Here is a 20,738-nt window from a genome sequence, read left to right on the forward strand (position 1 = left end):
TCCTACACTGAACATTTTAGTACAATGCATTATGAAACCTAGTTCTAAACATAAGAGAAATATTTGTCATAGTATATATTTATAGTTATAGTGTATATATATATTTTATAGTATGTTTAGTATATATAGTAAAATAAGTAAGTTGAGATGAAATGGATGTTATCTGAAAAAAAAAAAATTAGTTACCTCTAAAATCATGTTCACATGTAATTTTAACTCAGAAATGACCAGATAATTCAAATAATCATTTTCATTTTTATAAGTCTGTAGACAAAACAGTCTGGTACATATTTTTAACTTTTAAGAATATTAAAACCCTTGCCGTCTATGGAGGGATGAATTTTCAAAATTTGGAGAGCTAGTGAACTCAGTCATTTCACTTACTTGATCTCTTCCTGATTTATGTGATGTCATGTGACGTTCAAGTTGGGTTCTGTATGCAAAGGTGTAACTGCACAGGGAGCAACTAAAGTTATCTTCGTTCTTTTCATGGCGATATTTAATGTGTTCTTTCAGAGAGGTAAAGCGTTTATAGCCTCTATCACAATATGGGCAGGTGAGTAATTGGGAAAATGCATCTGGTGTTCCTGTAAAAGAAAGATCACATATTTAAAATTTTAAAAATTCAAAAAATATTTTTAAATTATATAATTGTTTAACCACTATACTGTATATCTGAAACTCATATAAAATAATATTGAAATGTCAACTGTAATTGAAAAATAAAATTACAAAATACACTTTCAAAGCTACCACTGAGTTTCCATATGCTATGTGCCAGATACTATGTTACCCAGTTTATAGTTGATCCTCAAAACAATACAATGATACTCATCTATATTTTAAAAAAGTAAAAACATAAGGCTCAGAAAGATTAAATAACTTGAAAGTCACACAGTCAGTAAATGATGAAGTCAGAATTCAAATGTGTGCTGTCTGACTTTAAGGTCCTGTATTTTTTTTTACTAAAACCCCAATTCTTTTCTTCTTTTGTATGATCAATTAGACAAAAACAACAAACAAAAGTAAAATCAGAATGCAGGTTACAGATTTGTACATATATATATATTAATGGACTTGTATATCATAACAGAATCTCTCTATAGGTAACAAGTCATCATTCCTTACTTAATGCTTTCTTTCAAATTTGAAAATGACACTTACTGTCATCAGAGAGTAAGTAGTACATAGCTAAACTAGCTGTCTAAGACTTGTTGCAGTTAGGCAGCCTTATGACTTGAGTTTAGACCAAAAGAATGCAGGAGGAGGGTAAGCAATAGTGGGAGCCAGATCTAGGCTTGGCCCATAAAGAACTCTCATGCATAATTATTTATGTTCTTTCCCCTACTGAAATACTCTGACAATTTTTTTGTATAATTTTATAGGATAAATAAATATAGAATAGCTTTCAGAAAATAAAGACATTATGCATAAATTGGGGTTCACCAAATAAACTATATGTCATTTTGGAACCATCTAATCTGATAATCCTAAAAATGCAATTCTACTTTGTCAATTAATATTACTTAACTAAGAGTAGTTTTCCACATTTGATTTATTTCTTCAAAGAAAATATCTCTACCTTCATTTTGATTTTCTTATAGAAAAATAAATAGACCACCAAAGAAAATCTCATAACAATAGCCAAATGCTTCATAAACATATATAACCTTTACTGAAATTCAAATTTATATAAATTAAGTATCTTGCTCAAGGACCAGCCTGCAAATAATAGACTAAGACTTAACTCTACAAAGCTAGGTAAATATGCTAAAATATGTATCAAAATACATATATATATATATATATATTATTTAAAATATTAAAAATAGAAAAACCAAAACCCCCAAAGTTTAGGATGGCATCTTTTGTTAGCAGAGCAACTGGAACCAGAGTTTTCTGTTGGTGATGACTCTAACATGACCCACTTCTTTGGGGACTAGATTAGTTGCATGAGGAAATTTTTTAGAATTTTGTCTAGTATGAATTTCCTATTTGTACAGGCCAGTGGGAAGTCAACATTTGACACATTTTCCTTGCCGGACTGCCTTGTCCATTCTATTTACAATGGCAAAAGTCAGAGTCCACCATTGTAGGTGTTCAGTATTGGCACCACAATCACAATGATTTTCATCACTCAAACTCAAACTGCTCACAGTGTCACAGAGCTGTCTGCTCTCATTATCTTCTATTTTCTATTTTGCCTTCATGATTAATCCAACCAATTAATAAAATACTAATATTTTGTAAAATGATTGGTTGCTTATATATTGTAAAATGGTTGGTTGCTTATATTTTTTAACAGCAAGTAATTACTTTCACAAATCAATATCTATTGAATATTCTAACACATGTAAAATTTGAATTTATTCTTTTAGGTCACTGGCATAAAACAATGAAAAGTAAATCTGCATATTTAACATAATAAGCAAGTTGTAGAATGAAGGTTTAAAAGTTAAGTGAAGCTTCTGTTTCTATTTTTTAAAATAATTGTATTGTTTTTTAAAAAATCACTTTTTAGCAATAATGGCTTGTCATGTAAAAAAAAATGTTTTTTAAAATTCCCATAATAAATTTAAGGTAGTAATTGAATATTACTAAAACAACAACTTATCTGATCATTTTTTGAACTTTCTATACTTACTTTATGTATCTGTGACCATGAATACACTTATTAAAAATATTTTTTGTATCTTCCTCCTTCTTTGGTAGGTAGCATAACATTTCAGACTGATAGTATTATTTGATGTAAAACCTTTGAAAAATCTTGATTTGTTCCCCACTAATTCAGATTTTATGGTAATCAATCTATTGGAATAGTTTGCCTATTCACAACTTAGGAAGTGCAGGGGGGGCTTGTTTTATCTGCTAAAAAATTAAGAATTTCTGAAGATAATTTTTTATATTTAAATAGAGTCTACTGGTGTGATAGAGTATTGTGAAATACTTTATTAGCAGTATATAAATTATACTGTATATGTAAAAGTAAGGAATACCTGAATTAAAAACATATTCTAGCTGTGGCCAGTGAAGCTCAGTGATTAATCGGCCTGTACACCAAAAGGTTGCAGGTTCAATTCCTGGTCAAGGGTACATACCTGGATTGTGGTTCAATCCCCACCCTGATTGGGGCATATGTGGGAGGCAACTGATTGATGTGTCTCTCCCCCATCAATGTATCTTTCTCTCTCTACCCTCCTCTCATTCCCTTCCACTCTCTAAAAATCAATGGAAAAAATATCCTCAGGCGAGAATTAACCAAAAAACAAAAAAGAAACCACTAAATACCCCCCCAGCCCCCGCCAAAACATATTTTACAAGTCAAATGTTTTATCAAACCAGAATGGTTACGGTCCCAATTTATATGGGATTTTACTGGGTTGATTTGAACACTGAACTTTACAAGGTTTAACCTTATTTGATCTATGCAGTGGAACAATTCTTTAGTTTTAATTGTTTTTTTGTTTTTTTTTTAACTGAAGCTTTTTTTTTTTTATTTTTTGTTCAGATAGAGTGGGAAGGAGAGAGAGGAAGAGAGAGAGAGAGAGAGAGAGAGAGAGAGAGAGAGAGAGAAACATCCATCGACATGAAAGGTACACATTGAGTGGCTGCCACCCGCACGACCCAACCAGGACTGGGGACAAACTGCAATGGAGGTATGTGCCCCTAGAGGGAACAGAACCCAGGTCTCTCTGGACCGCAGGCTGACACTCTAACCACTGAGCCAAACTCACCAGGGCTTTACTGAAGCTTTTTGAAAACTATTTTGTTACATAAACATTATACACATGTACACATGGGTTTAAAAAGTTTCTATTTCCCTTTCATATTTATCTTAAACTATGGCTTCTACAGGTGAAATGTTAATACATTTTCTTTAAGAGAAAAAACAAACAAACAAGAAATGAAAGTGGGAACAGTAGGACCTTATAGGATTATGACAACAAAAACTGTAGATTCTCCAAATATATAAATACTGATCATCAGAACACTAACCATTAAGATGAAATGCAGTGTCCCCTGGGGCAATAATCTACAGTGTTCATAAATGTGAACTTTTGGCAAACTGAAGGAAACTGGAGTACTCTACTTCTATTTCCTTTGTCACCGATTTAGTTACAAAAAACCTATCTATTCTGGAGTAAAACTTCAGTTTCTTCTCTTTTTCATAGCTTATTCCTGATTTGAGGAAGGCACAGTTGACTCTTTTCAATAAAATCCATTTTGTTTTCTACACCATTTTTCTCAATTTCCTTCAAAAATGTAGAAGTTGATTGATACAATACCATTTACATTAGCACCCAAAAATTGAAATACTTAAGTATAAATCTAACAAAAATATGTATGTGATTTACATGAAGAAAACTACAAAACCCTGATGAACAAAATTAAAGAACTAAATAAATGGAGTGATATTCCAACTTCATGGATAAAGGGATTCAATATTGTTAAGACGTCATTTATTCCCAACTTGATCTATAGATTCAATGCAATCCCAATAAATATTCTAGAAAGTTTTTTATGGACTTTAGAAACACACTAAAGTTTACATGGAGAGCCAAAAGATCCAGAGTAGCAAATACAAGATTTAAGAAGAATAAAGTCAAAGGATTGACACTACACAACTTCAAGATTTACTATAAAGCTATAAATCAAGACAGTGTGGTATAGACAAATGGATAAATGAAGCAGAACATAGAGCCCAGAAATAGATCCCCATAAATATAGTCAACAGATCTTTGACAAAGGGGGAAAGGCAGTACAATAAAGCTAAAACAGTTTTTTCAACAAATGGTAATATAACAACCAAATATCCTCATGCACAAAATAATTAATAATCTAGACATAGACCTTCACACCATTCACTAGATTGAACTAAAAAATGGATCACTGACCTAACTGTAAAATGCAAGACTATACAATTCCTAGAAGATAACAGGAGAAAACCTGTATGAGCTTGGATATGGTTGATGCCTTTTTAGACACAACACCAAAGGCACAATTCATGAAAGAAGTAATTGATTAGCTACATTTCATTAAAATTAAATACTTCTGCCCTGAGAAAGATAATATCAAGGGAATTAGAAGATCAGCCACAGCCCGGCTGGTGTGGCTAAGTAGATTGAGCGTCGTCCCATGGACTGAGAGGTCCCAGTTTGATTCCTGGACAGGGCACATGCCCGAGTTTCGGGCTTAATTTCCAGTAGGGGGTGTTCAGGAGGCAGTCGATTGATATTTCTCTCTCACATGGATGTTGCTATCTCTCTCTCCTTTCCTCTCTCTCTAAAAAGTCAATAAAAACATTAAAAAAAAAAAAGATGAGCCACATATTGGGAAACATATTTGTAAAAAGCCCAGCTGATAAAGGGTTGCTATCCAAAATATGCAAAGAACTCTTAAAACTCAATACAAAAAAAATCAAATAGCTCAATTAAAAATGGGCAAAGACCTTAACAGATAGCTTACCAAAGAAGACATACGGATGGCAGATAAGTATGGAAAGATGCTCCACATCACATGTCATCAGGGACATGAAAATTAAAACAAGAAACCACTACACACCTATTAGAACAGCCAAAATCCAGAACATTGACAATACCAAATACTGGCAAGGATGTGAAGCAATAGGAAATCTCAATCATTGCTGGTAGGAATGAAAACTGGTACAGCCACTTTGGAAGACAATTTGGCAGTTTCTTATAAAACTGAACATATTCTTACCATACAAACCATCAATTGGGCTCCTTCTTATTCACCAAAAGGAACTGAAAACTATGTGCACACAAAAATCTATACACAGGTGTTTATAGCAGTTTTATTCATAGTTGCCAAAATATGGACAGTGTCCTTCAGTAAGTGAAGGGATTAATAAATTGTGATGCATCCAGACAATGGAATATTATTCAACACAAAAGAAATGAGCTATCAAGCCACAGAAATCCATGGAAGAATCTTACATGCCCATTTCTAAGTGAAAAAAGTCAATTTGAAGAGGCTATATACTACATGATTCTATTATATGACATTCTGGAAAGGACAAGGCTATGGAGACATAGAATCAGTGGTTTTCAGGGGTAGAGGAGAGGGGGAAAGATGAATAGGCAGAGAACAAAATTTTTAGGGCACTGAAACTACTCTGTATATTACAATGATAGATACATGTCATTATACATTAGTCCGAACCCACAAATGTAAACACCAAGAGTAAACCCTAAGGTAAACTACAAACTTGTAATAATTATGATGTGCAAATGTAGTTTGTCCTTGGTTAAAAAACAAAACAAAAAAACTACCATTCTGGTGAGTTATGTTGATAACGGGAAAGGCCTGTGCATGTGTGGGGAGAAAGGATATATGGGACATTTCTCTCTCTGTCTCAATTTTGTTGTATACACACAACTGCTCTTTTAAAAAAGCCTTAAAAATGTTGATTATTTGACTTGGCTGGTGTGGCTCAGTGACTGAGTGATGACCCATGCACCAGGAGGTTGCCGATTCAATTCCCAGTCAGGACACATACCCAGGTTGTGGGCCCAATCCCCAGTGGGGAGCATGTAGGAGGCAGCCAGTGGATGTTCTCTCTCATCTATGTCTCTGTCTGTCTCTCCCTCTCACTTCTTCTCTTTCTAAAACCAATAAAGGAAAAAAAATTATTTAAGAAAAAGTTGATTATTTGAATGTAAACTAAATATATCCATTAAAGTGGGAAAATCAAACCAGATTAGGATCTTAAAACTTGACGTATCCTTAAACATTCTAAGTAACTACCTAGTATTTGGTACAGGTCTTGCATAAAATTTCTTAGCAAGCAATTTTCATCTGTTTCTAGTGCATGGAAGGGCAGGATGACAGCCTATTTCTTTTTAGGAAATTATGAACACTTTATTATTGTATTTTGTTACTCTTTATACAGTGGCTGTTCATATCAGAGTGAACTAAAGCAGGTAGATAAACCATTTGTCTTCAAATTAGGATGTTTTGAACCAGACAATCATGTTTTGCTTGCTAGAAGAACAGTGGAAAAGAATCATTGGGCAGTAAGGGTTATCCTAGTTCCCACTTCTACGACTTGATGCCATGTTAGTGGATGGAAATCAACGTCCAGGCACTGTTCTAAGCATTTCTTATGCAGTGACATTACCATTATCTACATTAGATGCCACTAATATAATACTGTACTGTTATTATGGACAATGTTCCATTAATTGAAGAAATTAGTTTCTATAGCCACCTTCGATCAGTTTTGGTTTTCAAAAATGTTCCCTATAGTAGGACAGTAGGTTCCTAGAGTAGAATAATAGAAATAATCCTTTAAGGATGAAAACAAAAACAATGGTGAAGTTCCATTTACCATTTTCATCATGACCACTGGCTTCTGGTGTGCCCTGCCTTTGGTCCTCTTCTGGTGCCTCAGGGTAAATGACTGCAGTGTCTTGTTGTTGCAGGAACTCTTCAACACTAGGATCGTGGTTTTGTTCATTTTCTGCATCTGAGTCACAGTCATCATCTTTTACTAAAAGAAATGCATACTTTATAAATACCAATTTCACCACCAAGTTGTTACTAAGTTATTCTAAATGAGGAATTGTTTATCTTGATAGAATATTAGATTGTTCTAAATTTACAGAAAATATTTACTGAATATTAAAAACTAAATTCACTCATTCTGTTATATTTGATTAAGAAGTCATTTAAGCCCTGGCCGGTTTGGCTCAGCGGTTGGAGCACTGGCCTGCGGACCAGAAAGTCTTGGGTTCGGTTCCCGCTAGGGGCACATACCAAAAAAAAGAAAAAAAAAAGAAAAAAAAAGAAAAAAAAAGAAAAAAAAAAGAAGTCATTTAAAAATAAATTTGAAGTGTTATAAAAGTTTTGAAATTTTCACAATATTCCCTTTAAGCTTCAGAGTTGTACGGCTATTCCATTTTAATGATAAATAAGATATGCAGAAGGTTAATACAATTGGCTGAATTCCTGGTTTCTCAGTCAATGTAAAAACAAGGAAAAAAGAAAACCTTAGTTCACAAATCTTAGTTTTTCCTAGCAATCAACTGTATCATTTACTTAAGACTTGTACCTTAAATCTGAATCATTCTCAATATAAAGCACTCTGAAATATAGTTCAGTTATGTGATTTCTTAGAAAATAGCTTTGATTTCTTAGAAAATAGCTTTAATAGTTATTTATAGTTAGAAAGAGTTCTAATAAGAGTCAAAGTACCAAATCGATAAAATTGCTTCTTGTCTCCTCTAGTATTCATATACAAACTGGGCTATTCTTGCACTATTTCTGCCTAAATGATGTTTAACTATAGCAGTAAGACAGAGGCATTTTTTTTCATGAGTTAAAAAAGGTTCAAGAGATACAGAATGGCCCTGCCTGGGTGGTTCAGTTGGTTACAGTGTTGTTCCATACACTGAAAGGCTGCAGGTTCGATTCCCAGTCAGGGCACATACCTAGGTTGAGGGTTCAATCCCCAGTCAGGGTGTGTACAAGAAGGAACTGATCAATGTTTCTCTCTCTTCTCTCCCTTCCCTTGTCTCTAAAAATCAGTAAGCATGCCCCTGGGTGAGGATTACAAAAAGTAAAAGAGATAATAGAATGTTTCCACCTTGAGAAGGTAGTCCAGAGTGCTGCTGAGTTTCTAAACAGCACTGCTGCACCAGGGTTTTCCTCCATTAACCCCACTGGCTCCACAGAAGAGAGTGCATCTGTCTGCTCCACACTGGTGGTAACTGTAATGGGTTAGGATGGCTCCCAAATGTCTCCTGGCTGACTTCTTTATGCACTTCTGACTGACTTTTCAATTCTAAATTTGTAAAACACCACTTCCCAGCAAGACTAATATTGGGCCAAATTAAAATGGTGATGTATGGGCATCTTTTCTGTTCAGCAGTCATTAAAACAATCTTGCTAAATATCCTGCACAGTATTAGTAACTGAACTCCTTAGGGTGGCTGCTGCTGAGCCAATGACATGGTAATAACAGTGAGCCATTCCTTTTCCCCTGTCCTTAATATAGCCAATAGCTATCAATTATTTAGCATCTTCTATACACTGCCAGTAGTCACTAAACTGGGGTTACTAGATCCAGGGGTAAGTGAAGACTCTTTAAGAAGTAAGCTGATATTGTTGGTTTTAAGGGAATCTATTTCAAGATCCTCAACTTCCATATATGCTCTTCCTTAGAATTCTAAACGTTCATTTTTCTCTCTTTCTTCCACTTTACACAGAAAAAAAAAAAAAAGGCATATCCCTCCATGGACCCAGTATATAATATGATGCATTGCCCTGGGGCATGAAATCTTCCAGGTTGTCAAAGAAAAAAATTTCAGAATACTGATTAGGTAAACCTTCTTTATTGCTTAGTCAAGGCAACATAAAGCCATGATAAGCCTTCCAGTTTTTCCTGTTTACATGGATATCTATCCAAGGCAACTGAAATGGGGATACTGTAGTCCTAATTAGGAAGCTCTGAAATCAAGTTATATAATAAAACAGGCAGAGAGAGTGAGAGTAATTTTACTTTAATGACATCACCTGTTCTATTCCATATAATTAAAAAAAAATACAATGCTTTTCAGGAGCCTAGTGACAGCAAAGCAAAGAGTATTCTCAAAAATCATTCTCAACATCTGTCATTAGCTGAAACAATAATTATTATTGAACAGCTAAAGCAGTAAATTCAGTGTCATTGAGTCTTTTCAATGTAACTTTAAATTTTCAAGTTAAACTAGAAATAACTCATAATAAAACTTGTATTTTTATGTGCTTTCTTACAGATTCATGCAGATTTAACAAGATACTTAAATATTTTTATCAAGTTATATTACAAAGTATTATTTTAATTAAAGTCTTCACTTATAAAATGTTTATATTTTCTATATCCTAGTAACTATATATACATAAACACATATAGAACAAAAACACACACACATGCATATGCTGGAATTGAGTTTTTAAATAGTATACACTTTTCAGAATTATACAGTCTGTATTTTAAACATGAACCTTGCATTATCTATAAGTTAAAAGCTTACCTATGCACAGACTGGTTCTAAATGTACTCATTTAGAGACAAATATTTTTATAATTGATAAAGATTAGATCTAAATAATCTTAATGTCACTATTTGAATAATCTATATTTATTTATTTTTAGAGAGAGAGGAAGGGAGAAGAGAGAGAGAGAAACATCAACGAGAGGGAAACAATGATCGGCTTGCCTCCTGCATGTTCCCCACTGAGGATCGAGCCCACAATGCAGGCATGTGCCCTGACCAGGAATGGAACCAGTGACCTCTTGGTACATGGATTGATACTCAACCCTGAGCCACACCAGCTGGGCTGAATAATCTATATTTAAAATATACATCTATTTATATTTTATATATTCCTCACTATTATAATTTATAAATTCCTCATAGAGGAAATTTTAAAAAAATATTGAATTTATTGGGGTGACAATGGTTAATAAAATTATATCGGTTTCAAGTGTACAATCTATAAAAAACATCATCTGTATATTGTGTTGTGTATTTACTACCCAGAGTAAAGTCTCTTTCCACCACCATTTATTCTCCCTTTACCATCTTCTACCTGCCCCACCCCCTTTTCCCTCTGGTACTCACCATACTATTGACTCAATCCCCCAACATACCTCCCCTCTGATAGTTGCCATTCTGTTCTCTGTATCTATGGGTCTGTTTCAATTTTGTTCATTAGATTCTACATATAAGTGAAATCATATGGTATTTATCTTTCTCTGACTGGCTTATTTCATTGAGCATAATACTCTCCATATTTGTCCTCAAAATGTATATTGACACATTTATTTGAATTAGAAAAATGAAGAGGCACTTTTTTTTTCTGCCAGAATTCCAGATATTGAATAAACTAAGTTTCTAGTTGTAAGGTATTGATAAAAATATAGTTAGTTCATGTGATAAGATTAAAAAAAAAAAAATATATATATATATATATATATATATATAAATGTATTGGAAAGGCAGGAGGAAGTAGGAGCGGGGAGGAGGGTGTTACTGGGTGGAAAAAGGAGGAACAACTGTAATACTTTCAACAATAAAGATAAATTTTTAAAAATGTATTGGAAGAAGTCACTAAAGTTAACAATATTTTAATTTCCTCAATCATTTCTGAATATATTAAACAAGGTCCCCTTAATTGAGGAGATAAAAGAATAACAAAATCCAAAACCAAATATCATTAGTCCATTTGCTATACATCCCAGAAAATGAAGGCCTGAATGATTCTAATGACTGTGAAACAAATCTTTTAGCAAATTAGGTGGCTTTGAATTTTAGTCATGAGAAATATTTTTACTGATGTGTAACCATAACTTTGCAAATAATTTTCAAGATGTGTGAAGAATTAAGAAAATCAGTTATGACAAAAATGTATTTCATCTGTTTATTTAGGAGAGTAAGGTTACCTCGGTGCTAAACTTCCTTTCTTCTAGAAATGAGTATCATTAAACTATTGATATATGAACTAATTGAAACACACTTCAGTTTTTTCATTTAATTTCCAGTAATATTTTCTTTAATAACTACTTATTAAAATTTGTAATATATGTTGTTATCAACTGTGTAGTACATGTACTGATATTTATATAATAAACTATAAATTTTTATTTTTATTTATTAATTTGTTTTCGTTACAGATGTTTCTGACACCCTCCTCCCCTTCCCCTCCAAACCCCATCCTCAGCTTTGTATTCTATGTTCATTGGTCATGCATACATGCAAGTTCTGTGGTTTATCTCTTTTCTCCCCAACCCCCCAAACTATAATTTTTAAAAAATCTCATTAGCCTTCTGGTTCCTAAATTAAAGGAAAACTTAAATTTCAATGTGTGTGTGTGTGTGTGTGTGTGTGTATGTTTTCTTGTAAAGAAATGACAGTTAATTAAAAATATTTTCAAATAGGAAATATAAACTGTGTTACTATCAAGTTCTATGGGTTGTGCAGAATGGAAATATGAGTTCAAGGAGTAAACATTATGGTATAATTAGTGAGACAGTAAACATGATATAACAGTTCATATAATATAAAACTTGGAGAATAATAACAGTACTTCTTATGGTTGTTGTGAGAATTAAATTAATTCATATAACATGTGCTATTATACCAGGTATATGTAATGTAATTGTTACTAGGCATATATAATGTAATTTTTACATATTTTCCTCAAAATAGCCCTGTAAGGTGAACATTATAATTTCTCAATTAAAACTTTTCTCAGAGAAAATAGTTAAGCTCAGAAAAGTTAGATAATTTCTCCAAAATCACAGAGTAAAAAAATGTATTACTATTAGAACAGGCAATTGGGTCTTAGGTGTCAGTTCAAATTCTGGGCTCTTTCCAACTAAACCACACTGTCTCCATGAACCCGCATTTACCAAGCCAATTTCAAGCACAGACCAGAAATTCTGCAGTTTTACACATAAAATTTACAGTGTTGGAAAGTGCACATTGTGAATAGGCCAATTATAAAGCAACATCCCTAGTCTTAAGACTGATACACTTATGTATTTGAATACTAGAGAGAGAAGCAAATACACAGAAACATATAATAATAATCTGTTTTGGAAATAATAAAGCTCAGAGCTGATGGACAAAGTATAGAATTTTAGGACAAATTCTAGAATCATTTGTCAAAGTGTAGAATTATAGGGTTATAATAATACATTAGAGCAATAATAGAGACAAACATTTAACTTAAAGAATAAAAAGTTTTATTTATCTATTGATAGTTTGTTTATTACCATCAGAATAAAACATTCTCAGGTGTCATATCTTTAACCTCAATTTGTGAAACTATTAACTATATAAACACAGCTATTAACTATATAAAAACTATTAACTATATTAACATTTTTAAGGAATAAAAGATATTTCAACGTAAAGTTTTTTTTCTTCTTTTAAAATTAAATTTATTAGGGAGACATTGGTTAATAAAATTATTTAAATTTCAAGTGTATAATTCTATGATACATCATCTGTATATTACATTGTGTGTTTACTACCCAAAGTCAAATCTTCCACTTTACCTTCTACCCCCACTCCCCCTTTTTTACTCTCTGAATACTAAGCTGAAACTATAGCTCTCTTAGCTTCATAATTTGCAAGAGGAAGTCAGCTACAGAAAGGATCTGACAAAGTTCTGAACAAATGATAAAACCTCTAGAAATCAAGGAAGTAACAAAAGCAAAGGCAACACATTTTTAATGTAGAGCTGCTCAAAAGCTTCAAATGTCTAATTCCATTCTTCTTTCCTTAAAACTGTACATATGAGAGCTTTAGTAAATGTTTGCTTACTCCTAATTCCCCATGTTGTAGGGAAAAAAATGTAGCAGGGATTATCTTCTTGTGGGTGGGGAAGACCTCACCTTTCAGTGGCAACTGTGGTTAATAAAACGTACACTCTACCTTCCAAATGTGATTTTTTGGGGGGGAAAATTATGTACTACTCAGTACTTCACACTGAAAGAATTCATTCATTTTCGTAGTGAAGAGCAAACTATGAGGTAAAATACCGTAAACCTGGAACTATCGATGTTTTTTTTTTTTAATAGTATTTTGCCTAAAAGGGCAAACAATCTTCTATAACTCTAGTAGTATAAGTCATCAAAATTTAACATTAAGTAAAAAAGTAATAAACAGTAGTTTTTGTGTGTTTGTGTTCATTAACACAATTTGTTATTTTACTAATAATAAACATCCAGATTAAATATTTTATATAATGTGTAAGTTAGCATGACAAATATTTGATAACATGCATGCCTGAACACATTATTTATGCAAGTTAAACACAACCAAGTTAAAGGCAGAATATTAAATCTTAGGCTACAGGCACCATAAATTATCACATATTCCATTATTAATTAATCTGAAATACACTTTTAATAACAGCATAAAGATTCACTCTATGTTTTATAGAACTGACTGACAAATATAGGAGTGCTAATGTTTATATTATAGATGACACTGATTTTGACAAATTACTATGAAACATCCTCATCTTACATAATTAAGGGTAATTTATAAGGATATATGGAATAGTCCTAAAATGCACTGTAAAGAAAAAAAACTATAAATGTCAAACCAAGGAAGAGAAGAAAAAACAAAATTTTAAATAAACCAGATGACAGAAATATCTAATTTATGGTTCAAAATACAAAATACATTTATACTATTTTAAGTATAGTATTTTGAGGAAATAATTTAATGATTTGAAATTCATATTTAAAGTTTATATTCTAAGAGTTCCAGCTGACTTACGTGATACAATTTAAGTACCCAGTATTATCATACATATCAGATCTGGATTTAAATTTTGCAATTGCTCTTTTGCTTCTTAAATCTGATTTGAATTCATTATAGAGGAATAGCCTTAAGACTCAGGGAGTATGTACTTTTAGTCACATAGAAGTATATAATTTAACTTCATTTTGACCTTTTTCATTCACAGAAATCACAAGAAAAATTTTTGATTCTCTTGTTTGCTGGCACATGTTCATTCAGCTTATCAATATTAATGATTATCATCTGGTTTATAAATAACCCATACCTGCTTATTTTTTCCTATTCTGCTTTCTGTCTTGCAGACCCTAGTAACTAATAATGTAACTCAAGATAGTTATGCATTTCTATAACCTTGGTAAAAAATCTGATAGAAGTTTAAATCACCGCTCAAACACTTATTTTTTTTTTATTATCTGTAGATCATCTGCCATCCATATAAGATGAAAATCTGTATATGAATCTGTAAGTTCACAATTGTATTTAAAGAATACACACTTCTAACTTTTTATATAGTACCCAATATGCCTAAATACTTAAACATTTAAGGAGGGCAAGATAAAAGAGGAAAAAAATACTAAATTCGGGACTCACAAATGCAAAAACAAGTGCCACAAAAGATCTTGTTCAAAGTCTATAGTATGAAAAGAACCAGCAAGAGAGTACCTGTACATCCTGCTTCATCTGCCTGAGCTTCAGGCCCCAGGATTTCTTGTCCTTCCTTCCCTGCTAAAATCAAAGAGCAAAGGATTAAAATAGATCAACATGTCACAAACACTTTAACTCCTAGAACTATGAAAAGAAAACTTTTAGAATACATTTAAATTTGGATTTTTTTTCTTTTATAAATATAGTAATTTGTCCTTGAAAACTAATGCTTTGAGAAAAAAATTAAGCTTCAGAGAAATTAAACATAGTTTTACCAAAGTCAAAAATTTTAAAAAGCAAAATTAGTCAAGATTTATATATAATTCTGAAATTATAAATATATTATAATTGTAAGCATAGTGGGATGTTAGTATTTTTTTTTAGAAGAGGCACTCTACTTACAGGTAGTAGAATTACTTTTTCATTTCTTCCCCAAAGCACCAATTTCTATGTTCTATGCACTGTGCTAGATACTCTATAAATTTATTTCCTTCAACTTCCATAACTACCTATTTTATAAGTTAAGAAACAAAGCAAAACTTGAGGCTTAAGAAGGTTAAATAACATGCTCAAGGACACACAGCTTTAGGTGGTAGGAGTGGAATTTGAAGGCAGGTCTGAATGGCTCTAAAACCTCCACTACATCCTTGCTTGTCCATCTGGAGTACCAGACCACTAGAAAGAAGAGTGGACCAAATTTCTTTGTGTCCAGAGTAAACATTAAGGCATTATACTTTTTCCTCCACTGTATTCATTATTCTAACTACTGATAAATAGTAGTAAAAATACCAGTGGTACTGATAAACATTTCTAGGTGTCTATTATCCTCCTTTGCCACTTATATGTTTACTTGGTTAGTGCTATCTATGCAAACCAAGTAGGCTGATTCTAGTCTCTACACAGAATAAGATCAGAGAGTCAATATGCAACTTATTTTGGCCTGCAAAAAGTATGTTCTATATATTCAGGTATATTTTGTTTATTATAATATTTTATTAAGAACACGTGTAGATAAGAAAGACAAAAAGGAGTTAAAAACTGCTTTTTTGAAAACAAGTAGCAGACTATATACATATTATCAGAATACTTATGAAGTCATAATAAAACATCATGTAGTCACCTGCACCCCAATCACATCCCACTGAATATGTCAGTCAAAAACCCTGATTTAGATTTCCCCTAAGTCTGATAATTGAATTGAGAAACAAAACACTAATGAAGTAAAATCTTTGCTCACATTAAAGAATGTATTTCTTTAAGTGCCTTGGATTATCATGTGGATTTGCTCAGAAGATTTTCTCTACTCATAACTTTTTAAAACAATTTTATTTATTTTATTTTATATATATATTTTTTATTTTTTATTTATTTTTATTAATTGATTTTTGTCACAGATGTTTCTCCCTTTTCCCCCCACTGATTCCCCCCTCCCCGTCCCTGCCCGCCCTGTCCCCAGTTTGTTGTCCATGTCCACTGTTCATGCATACATGCATATAAGTTCTGTGGTTTATCTCTCCCCCACCCCCCCCCTCTTTAGGGGATTGTCAGTCTGTACCCCACTTCCGCGTCTCTGGGACTACCCCATTCCTCAGACTGTTATGTTCATTATATTCCACAAATAAGTGAGATCATATGAAACTTGTCTTTCTCTGTTTGGCTTGTTTCACTTAGGATGATACTTTGAAGGTCCCTCCATGTCATCTCAAAGGATGAGAGATCTTTCTTTCTTACAGCTGCATAGTACTCCATTGTGTATATGTACCACAGCTTTTTGATCCATTCGTCTACTATGGACACTTGGGCTGTTTCCATATCTTAGCAATTGTAAATAGTGCTGCTACAAACATGGGGTACATATATTCTTTCGAATTGGTGTTTTAGGCTTCTTAGGGTATATTCCTAGAAGTGGGATCACTGGGTTAAATGGAAATTCAATTTTTAATTTTTTGAGGTAACACCATATTGTTTTCCATAGTGGCTGCACCAGTCTGCATTCCCACCAGCAGTGCACTAGAGTCCCCTTTTCTCCACACCCTCGCCAACACTTGTTGTTTGATGATTTGTTGATGGCGGCCATTCTGACAGGTGTGAGGTGATACCTCATTGTTGTTTTAATTTGCATCTCTCTGATGATTAATGATGATGAGCATTTCTTCATATGTTTCTTAGCCATTTGTATGTCCTTTTTGGAGAGGTGTCTATTTAGTTTCTCTGCCCATTTTTTTTTTTTTTTTTTTATCCTCACCCGAGGATATTTTTCCATTTTTTGTACAGATAGAGTGGGAGGGAGAGAGAGGAAGGAAGAGAGAGAGAGAAACATCGACGTGAAGGGACACATCGAGTGGCTGCCACCCGCATGACCAACCAGGGCCGGGGACAAACTGCAACCGAAGTACGTGCCCTTAGCGGGAACCGAACCCGGGTCTCTCTGGACCGCAGGCCGACGCTCTAACCGCTGAGCCAAACTGGCCAGGGCACCCATTTTTTAATTGGATTCTTTGTCTTCCTTTTGTGGAGTTGTATGAGCACTCTATATGTATTGGAAATTAACCCCTTATCTGATATATCATTGGCAATTATGCTCTCCCATACAGTGGGTAGCCTTTCCGTTTTGATGATTGTACCTTTCGCTGTGCAGAAGCTTTTGAGTTTGATGTATTCCAATGTGTTCATTTTCTCCTTTGATTCTATTGCCTTAGGTGATGTGTCAGTAAAAATTATGCTGCGTATGATGTCTGAAATTTTGTTGCCTACAGTCTCTTCTAGGATTTGTATGGATTCATGAGTTACATTTAAGTCTTTTATCCATTTTGAGTTTATTCTTGTGTATGGTGTAAGTTGATGGTCTAGTTTCATTTTTCTGCAAGTAGCTGTCCAATTTTCCCTGCACCATTTATTAAAGAGGCTGTCCTTACTCCACTGTATGCTCCTGTCACCTTTGTCAAATATTAATTGAGCATATTGCCTTGGGTCCATTTCTGGGTTCTCTGTTCTGTTCCACTGGTCTATAGGCCTGTTCTTGTGCCAGTACCAGGCTGTTTTGATTATGGTGGCTTTGTAGTACAACCTGAAATCTGGTAATGTGATCCCTCCAACTTTGTTCTTCCTTTTCAAGATTGCTGTGGCTATTCGAGGCCTTTTTTGGTTCCATATGAACTTTTGAAGTAATTGTTCTAATTCTGTGAAGAATGCCCTTGGTATTTTGATGGGGATTGCGTTGAATCTATATATTGCCTTGGGTAATATGGACATTTTAACAATTTTTTTTACTGATTTTTAGAGGGGAAGGGAGGGAAGGGAAAGAGGGAGAGAGGAATAAAGAAGTAGGGAGGAAAGGAGGGAGGGAGGGGAGAGGGGGGGAGTGAGAGAGAGAGAGAGAGAGAGAGAGACACATCTATTTGTTGTTCCACTTATTTATGCATTCATTGGTTGATTCTTGTACCCTGATTTGGGAGGGGATCAAACCCACAACCTTGGAATATCGGACGATGTTATAACCAACTTAGCTACCCAGCCAGGGCATGCATTAACTTTTATAATATACTTAAAGATGATCAGTGTGTGAAAAAATAGTTAAAACATGAGAAAACCGCTTTAGATCAGCATAAAAATCACTAATCACTATATAAAGTATATAATAATGATATCAGCTTATGCTGAAGAATTCTTATTTTATAATTGCCATATGCAAAATGAAAACTTAAAAAATCCCTGGTGAAGTGTTTCCAATACTGTTAGATAAGCATCAGTGTTTGCTAAGTGTCTGAAAATCTCTAACATCCTTTTACCTTTCTCCAAAGCATCTACTCAAACTAAAATAATTAGTATAATAATTAGGTAATTATGTGATAGTAATATATTATTATTATATATCTACCCTCTACTTTTTCTTAAATAGAATTTAAGACTGTCATAGTTACTTCTTGTTAAGGTGAAAGATAACAGATATTAAGAGTTAGAATGATATTTTGGAGATCACCAATATTTTACTTACAGTTATACTACAGCTTTAAACACTGTCTGCAATACAATTATTTATTCACTTTTTCATTTCTTCATTTCTGCTTTGAATAAGATCAAGGCTCCTCCTTGGATGAGCATTTAACATAGTTCAGAATCTGGACCCAGGCTTATTTACCACAAAAGAATGAAAGTCTCCATTCTTTCTCTCATTTTTGGGGCTAGAATTTTGGTTCAACACTAAAACCATGTTGACTAAAGAAAAACAGAAAAATCCTAATGCTCGCCTGTAATGTGAAAATGCTTCTCTCATGCCAAGTGCTATCCAGGAGCAGGCTCTTTCCTGCTCAGACTAGCATGAAGATATCCTGGAACAGGGGCTATTCTAAATATTTTTCAGGCAGCATTCTCCCTCATGTGGATTGATTTTCTAGTTTAAGAAATGTAAGAGGAGAAAAGTAGTGGAGCATATTTGTACATAAGATTTTGTCTCCTATAAGTCATAATAATGTCAATACATTATGAACGACCAACTTACATGCAATTTAAAGGAAAACCAGGATACTCCTATGGTTTTGCTTTTAGTCTAAATTCCAAAGCAAATATATAGATGAGAAAAACTCAAGCAAGACAGTTTTTCAAATAATAGCAAAATACAGATGAAAAGTAAGTCATGAAATACTACTCAGCAATAAAAAGTAACAAACTACTCATGCATACCACTTAGATGAATCTCCAAGAAATTGTGGGAAGTGGAAAAAAAAAAGTTATTCCAAAAATGTTACATACTGTATTATTCCATTTGTATGATATTCTTGAAATGACATAACTATAAAAATGAAGAACAGATTACTGGTAGGGGTTAGGGACGGGGTAGAGGAAAGGATGGTTGTATAAAAGGCAACTAGGGAACCCTGTGGTGATGCAGTTGTTCTGTATCTTGCCTATATCATTGTCAATATTCTGGTTGTGATATTGCACTATAGTTTTGCAAGATTAGTTACCACTGGGGTAAACCAAGTAAAAGGTACATAAGGAATCTGTATTATATGTGAATCAAACACTACTTGTAAATTATTTTTGAATCTATAATGATCTCAAAATTAAAAGTTTAATTTAAGAAGTCAAGGGAAAATATAACAAATTTAGATAAACAGAGGTAGTGTTTGTTCATTTTGTATTAAGATTAAATTCCTAGTAAGTAAAAAAAAAAAAAAAAAAGATGGCAAACGCAATTCATTTTAATTAAAAATCCGGACTGGCTGGTGTGGCTCAGTGGTTGAGTGTCGACCCATGCACCAAAAGGTCACCAGTTCGATTCCTGGTCAAAGCACATGCCCAGGTTGTGGGCCAAATCCCCAAGTGGGGGGCATGCAGAAGGCGGCCAATCAATGTTCTCTCTCATCGATGTTTCTCTCTCTCTCTCTCTCTCTCTCTCTCTCTCAAATCAATAAAGAAAAAAAATTGAAAAAAAAAAAAAAATCCAGAAGACTTACATTCAATGGCAGGATAGAACAGCCCAAAATACAAGACTGATTATTTAGTATAGCACATGTACTAAACTCTAAAACTTGCATTTCTGAAATTCATACCAATTCTTTCTAACCATTTCTCACCATGTTTGTGGGAATATTTTACAGCAATCTCTAATAATGCATAGTAAGTGGCTAACTGAATCGGATTTTCCTTTCCTGCTTTCATCTCTTCCTCTAAAATACACATCCACACATGCCATACATATTTATTTGTACCTGCCTTTCCTCAAGTTGTTTCCTCCATTTAAGATCCATTACTCTTTCCATCTGAATTT

The 20,738-nt window shown here is 33.4% G+C and overlaps 1 protein-coding gene across 11 annotated transcripts in view; it reads right to left on the bottom strand.

The window, feature by feature from the left end:
• The window catches only part of ZEB1 (zinc finger E-box binding homeobox 1), a 273,742-nt gene that overhangs the window by 22,605 nt on the left and 230,399 nt on the right, over nt 1–20,738 (bottom strand). For 9 of the 11 annotated variants that reach the window (XM_036261954.1, XM_036262012.1, XM_036261978.1 and 6 more), the window contains 3 exons: nt 14,987–15,049; nt 7,352–7,513; nt 385–587 (listed from right to left, as the gene is read on the bottom strand). In XM_036261954.1, the coding sequence (XP_036117847.1) occupies nt 385–587; nt 7,352–7,513; nt 14,987–15,049 (428 nt within the window). The remainder of the gene's footprint in view (nt 1–384; nt 588–7,351; nt 7,514–14,986; nt 15,050–20,738) is intronic. The other 2 variants (XM_036261960.1, XM_036262033.1) reach the window with 1 other exon arrangement.

This window comes from Molossus molossus, unplaced genomic scaffold, assembly GCF_014108415.1.
Source record: "Molossus molossus isolate mMolMol1 unplaced genomic scaffold, mMolMol1.p scaffold_m16_p_1, whole genome shotgun sequence".
NCBI classification, from domain to species: Eukaryota; Metazoa; Chordata; class Mammalia; order Chiroptera; family Molossidae; genus Molossus; species Molossus molossus.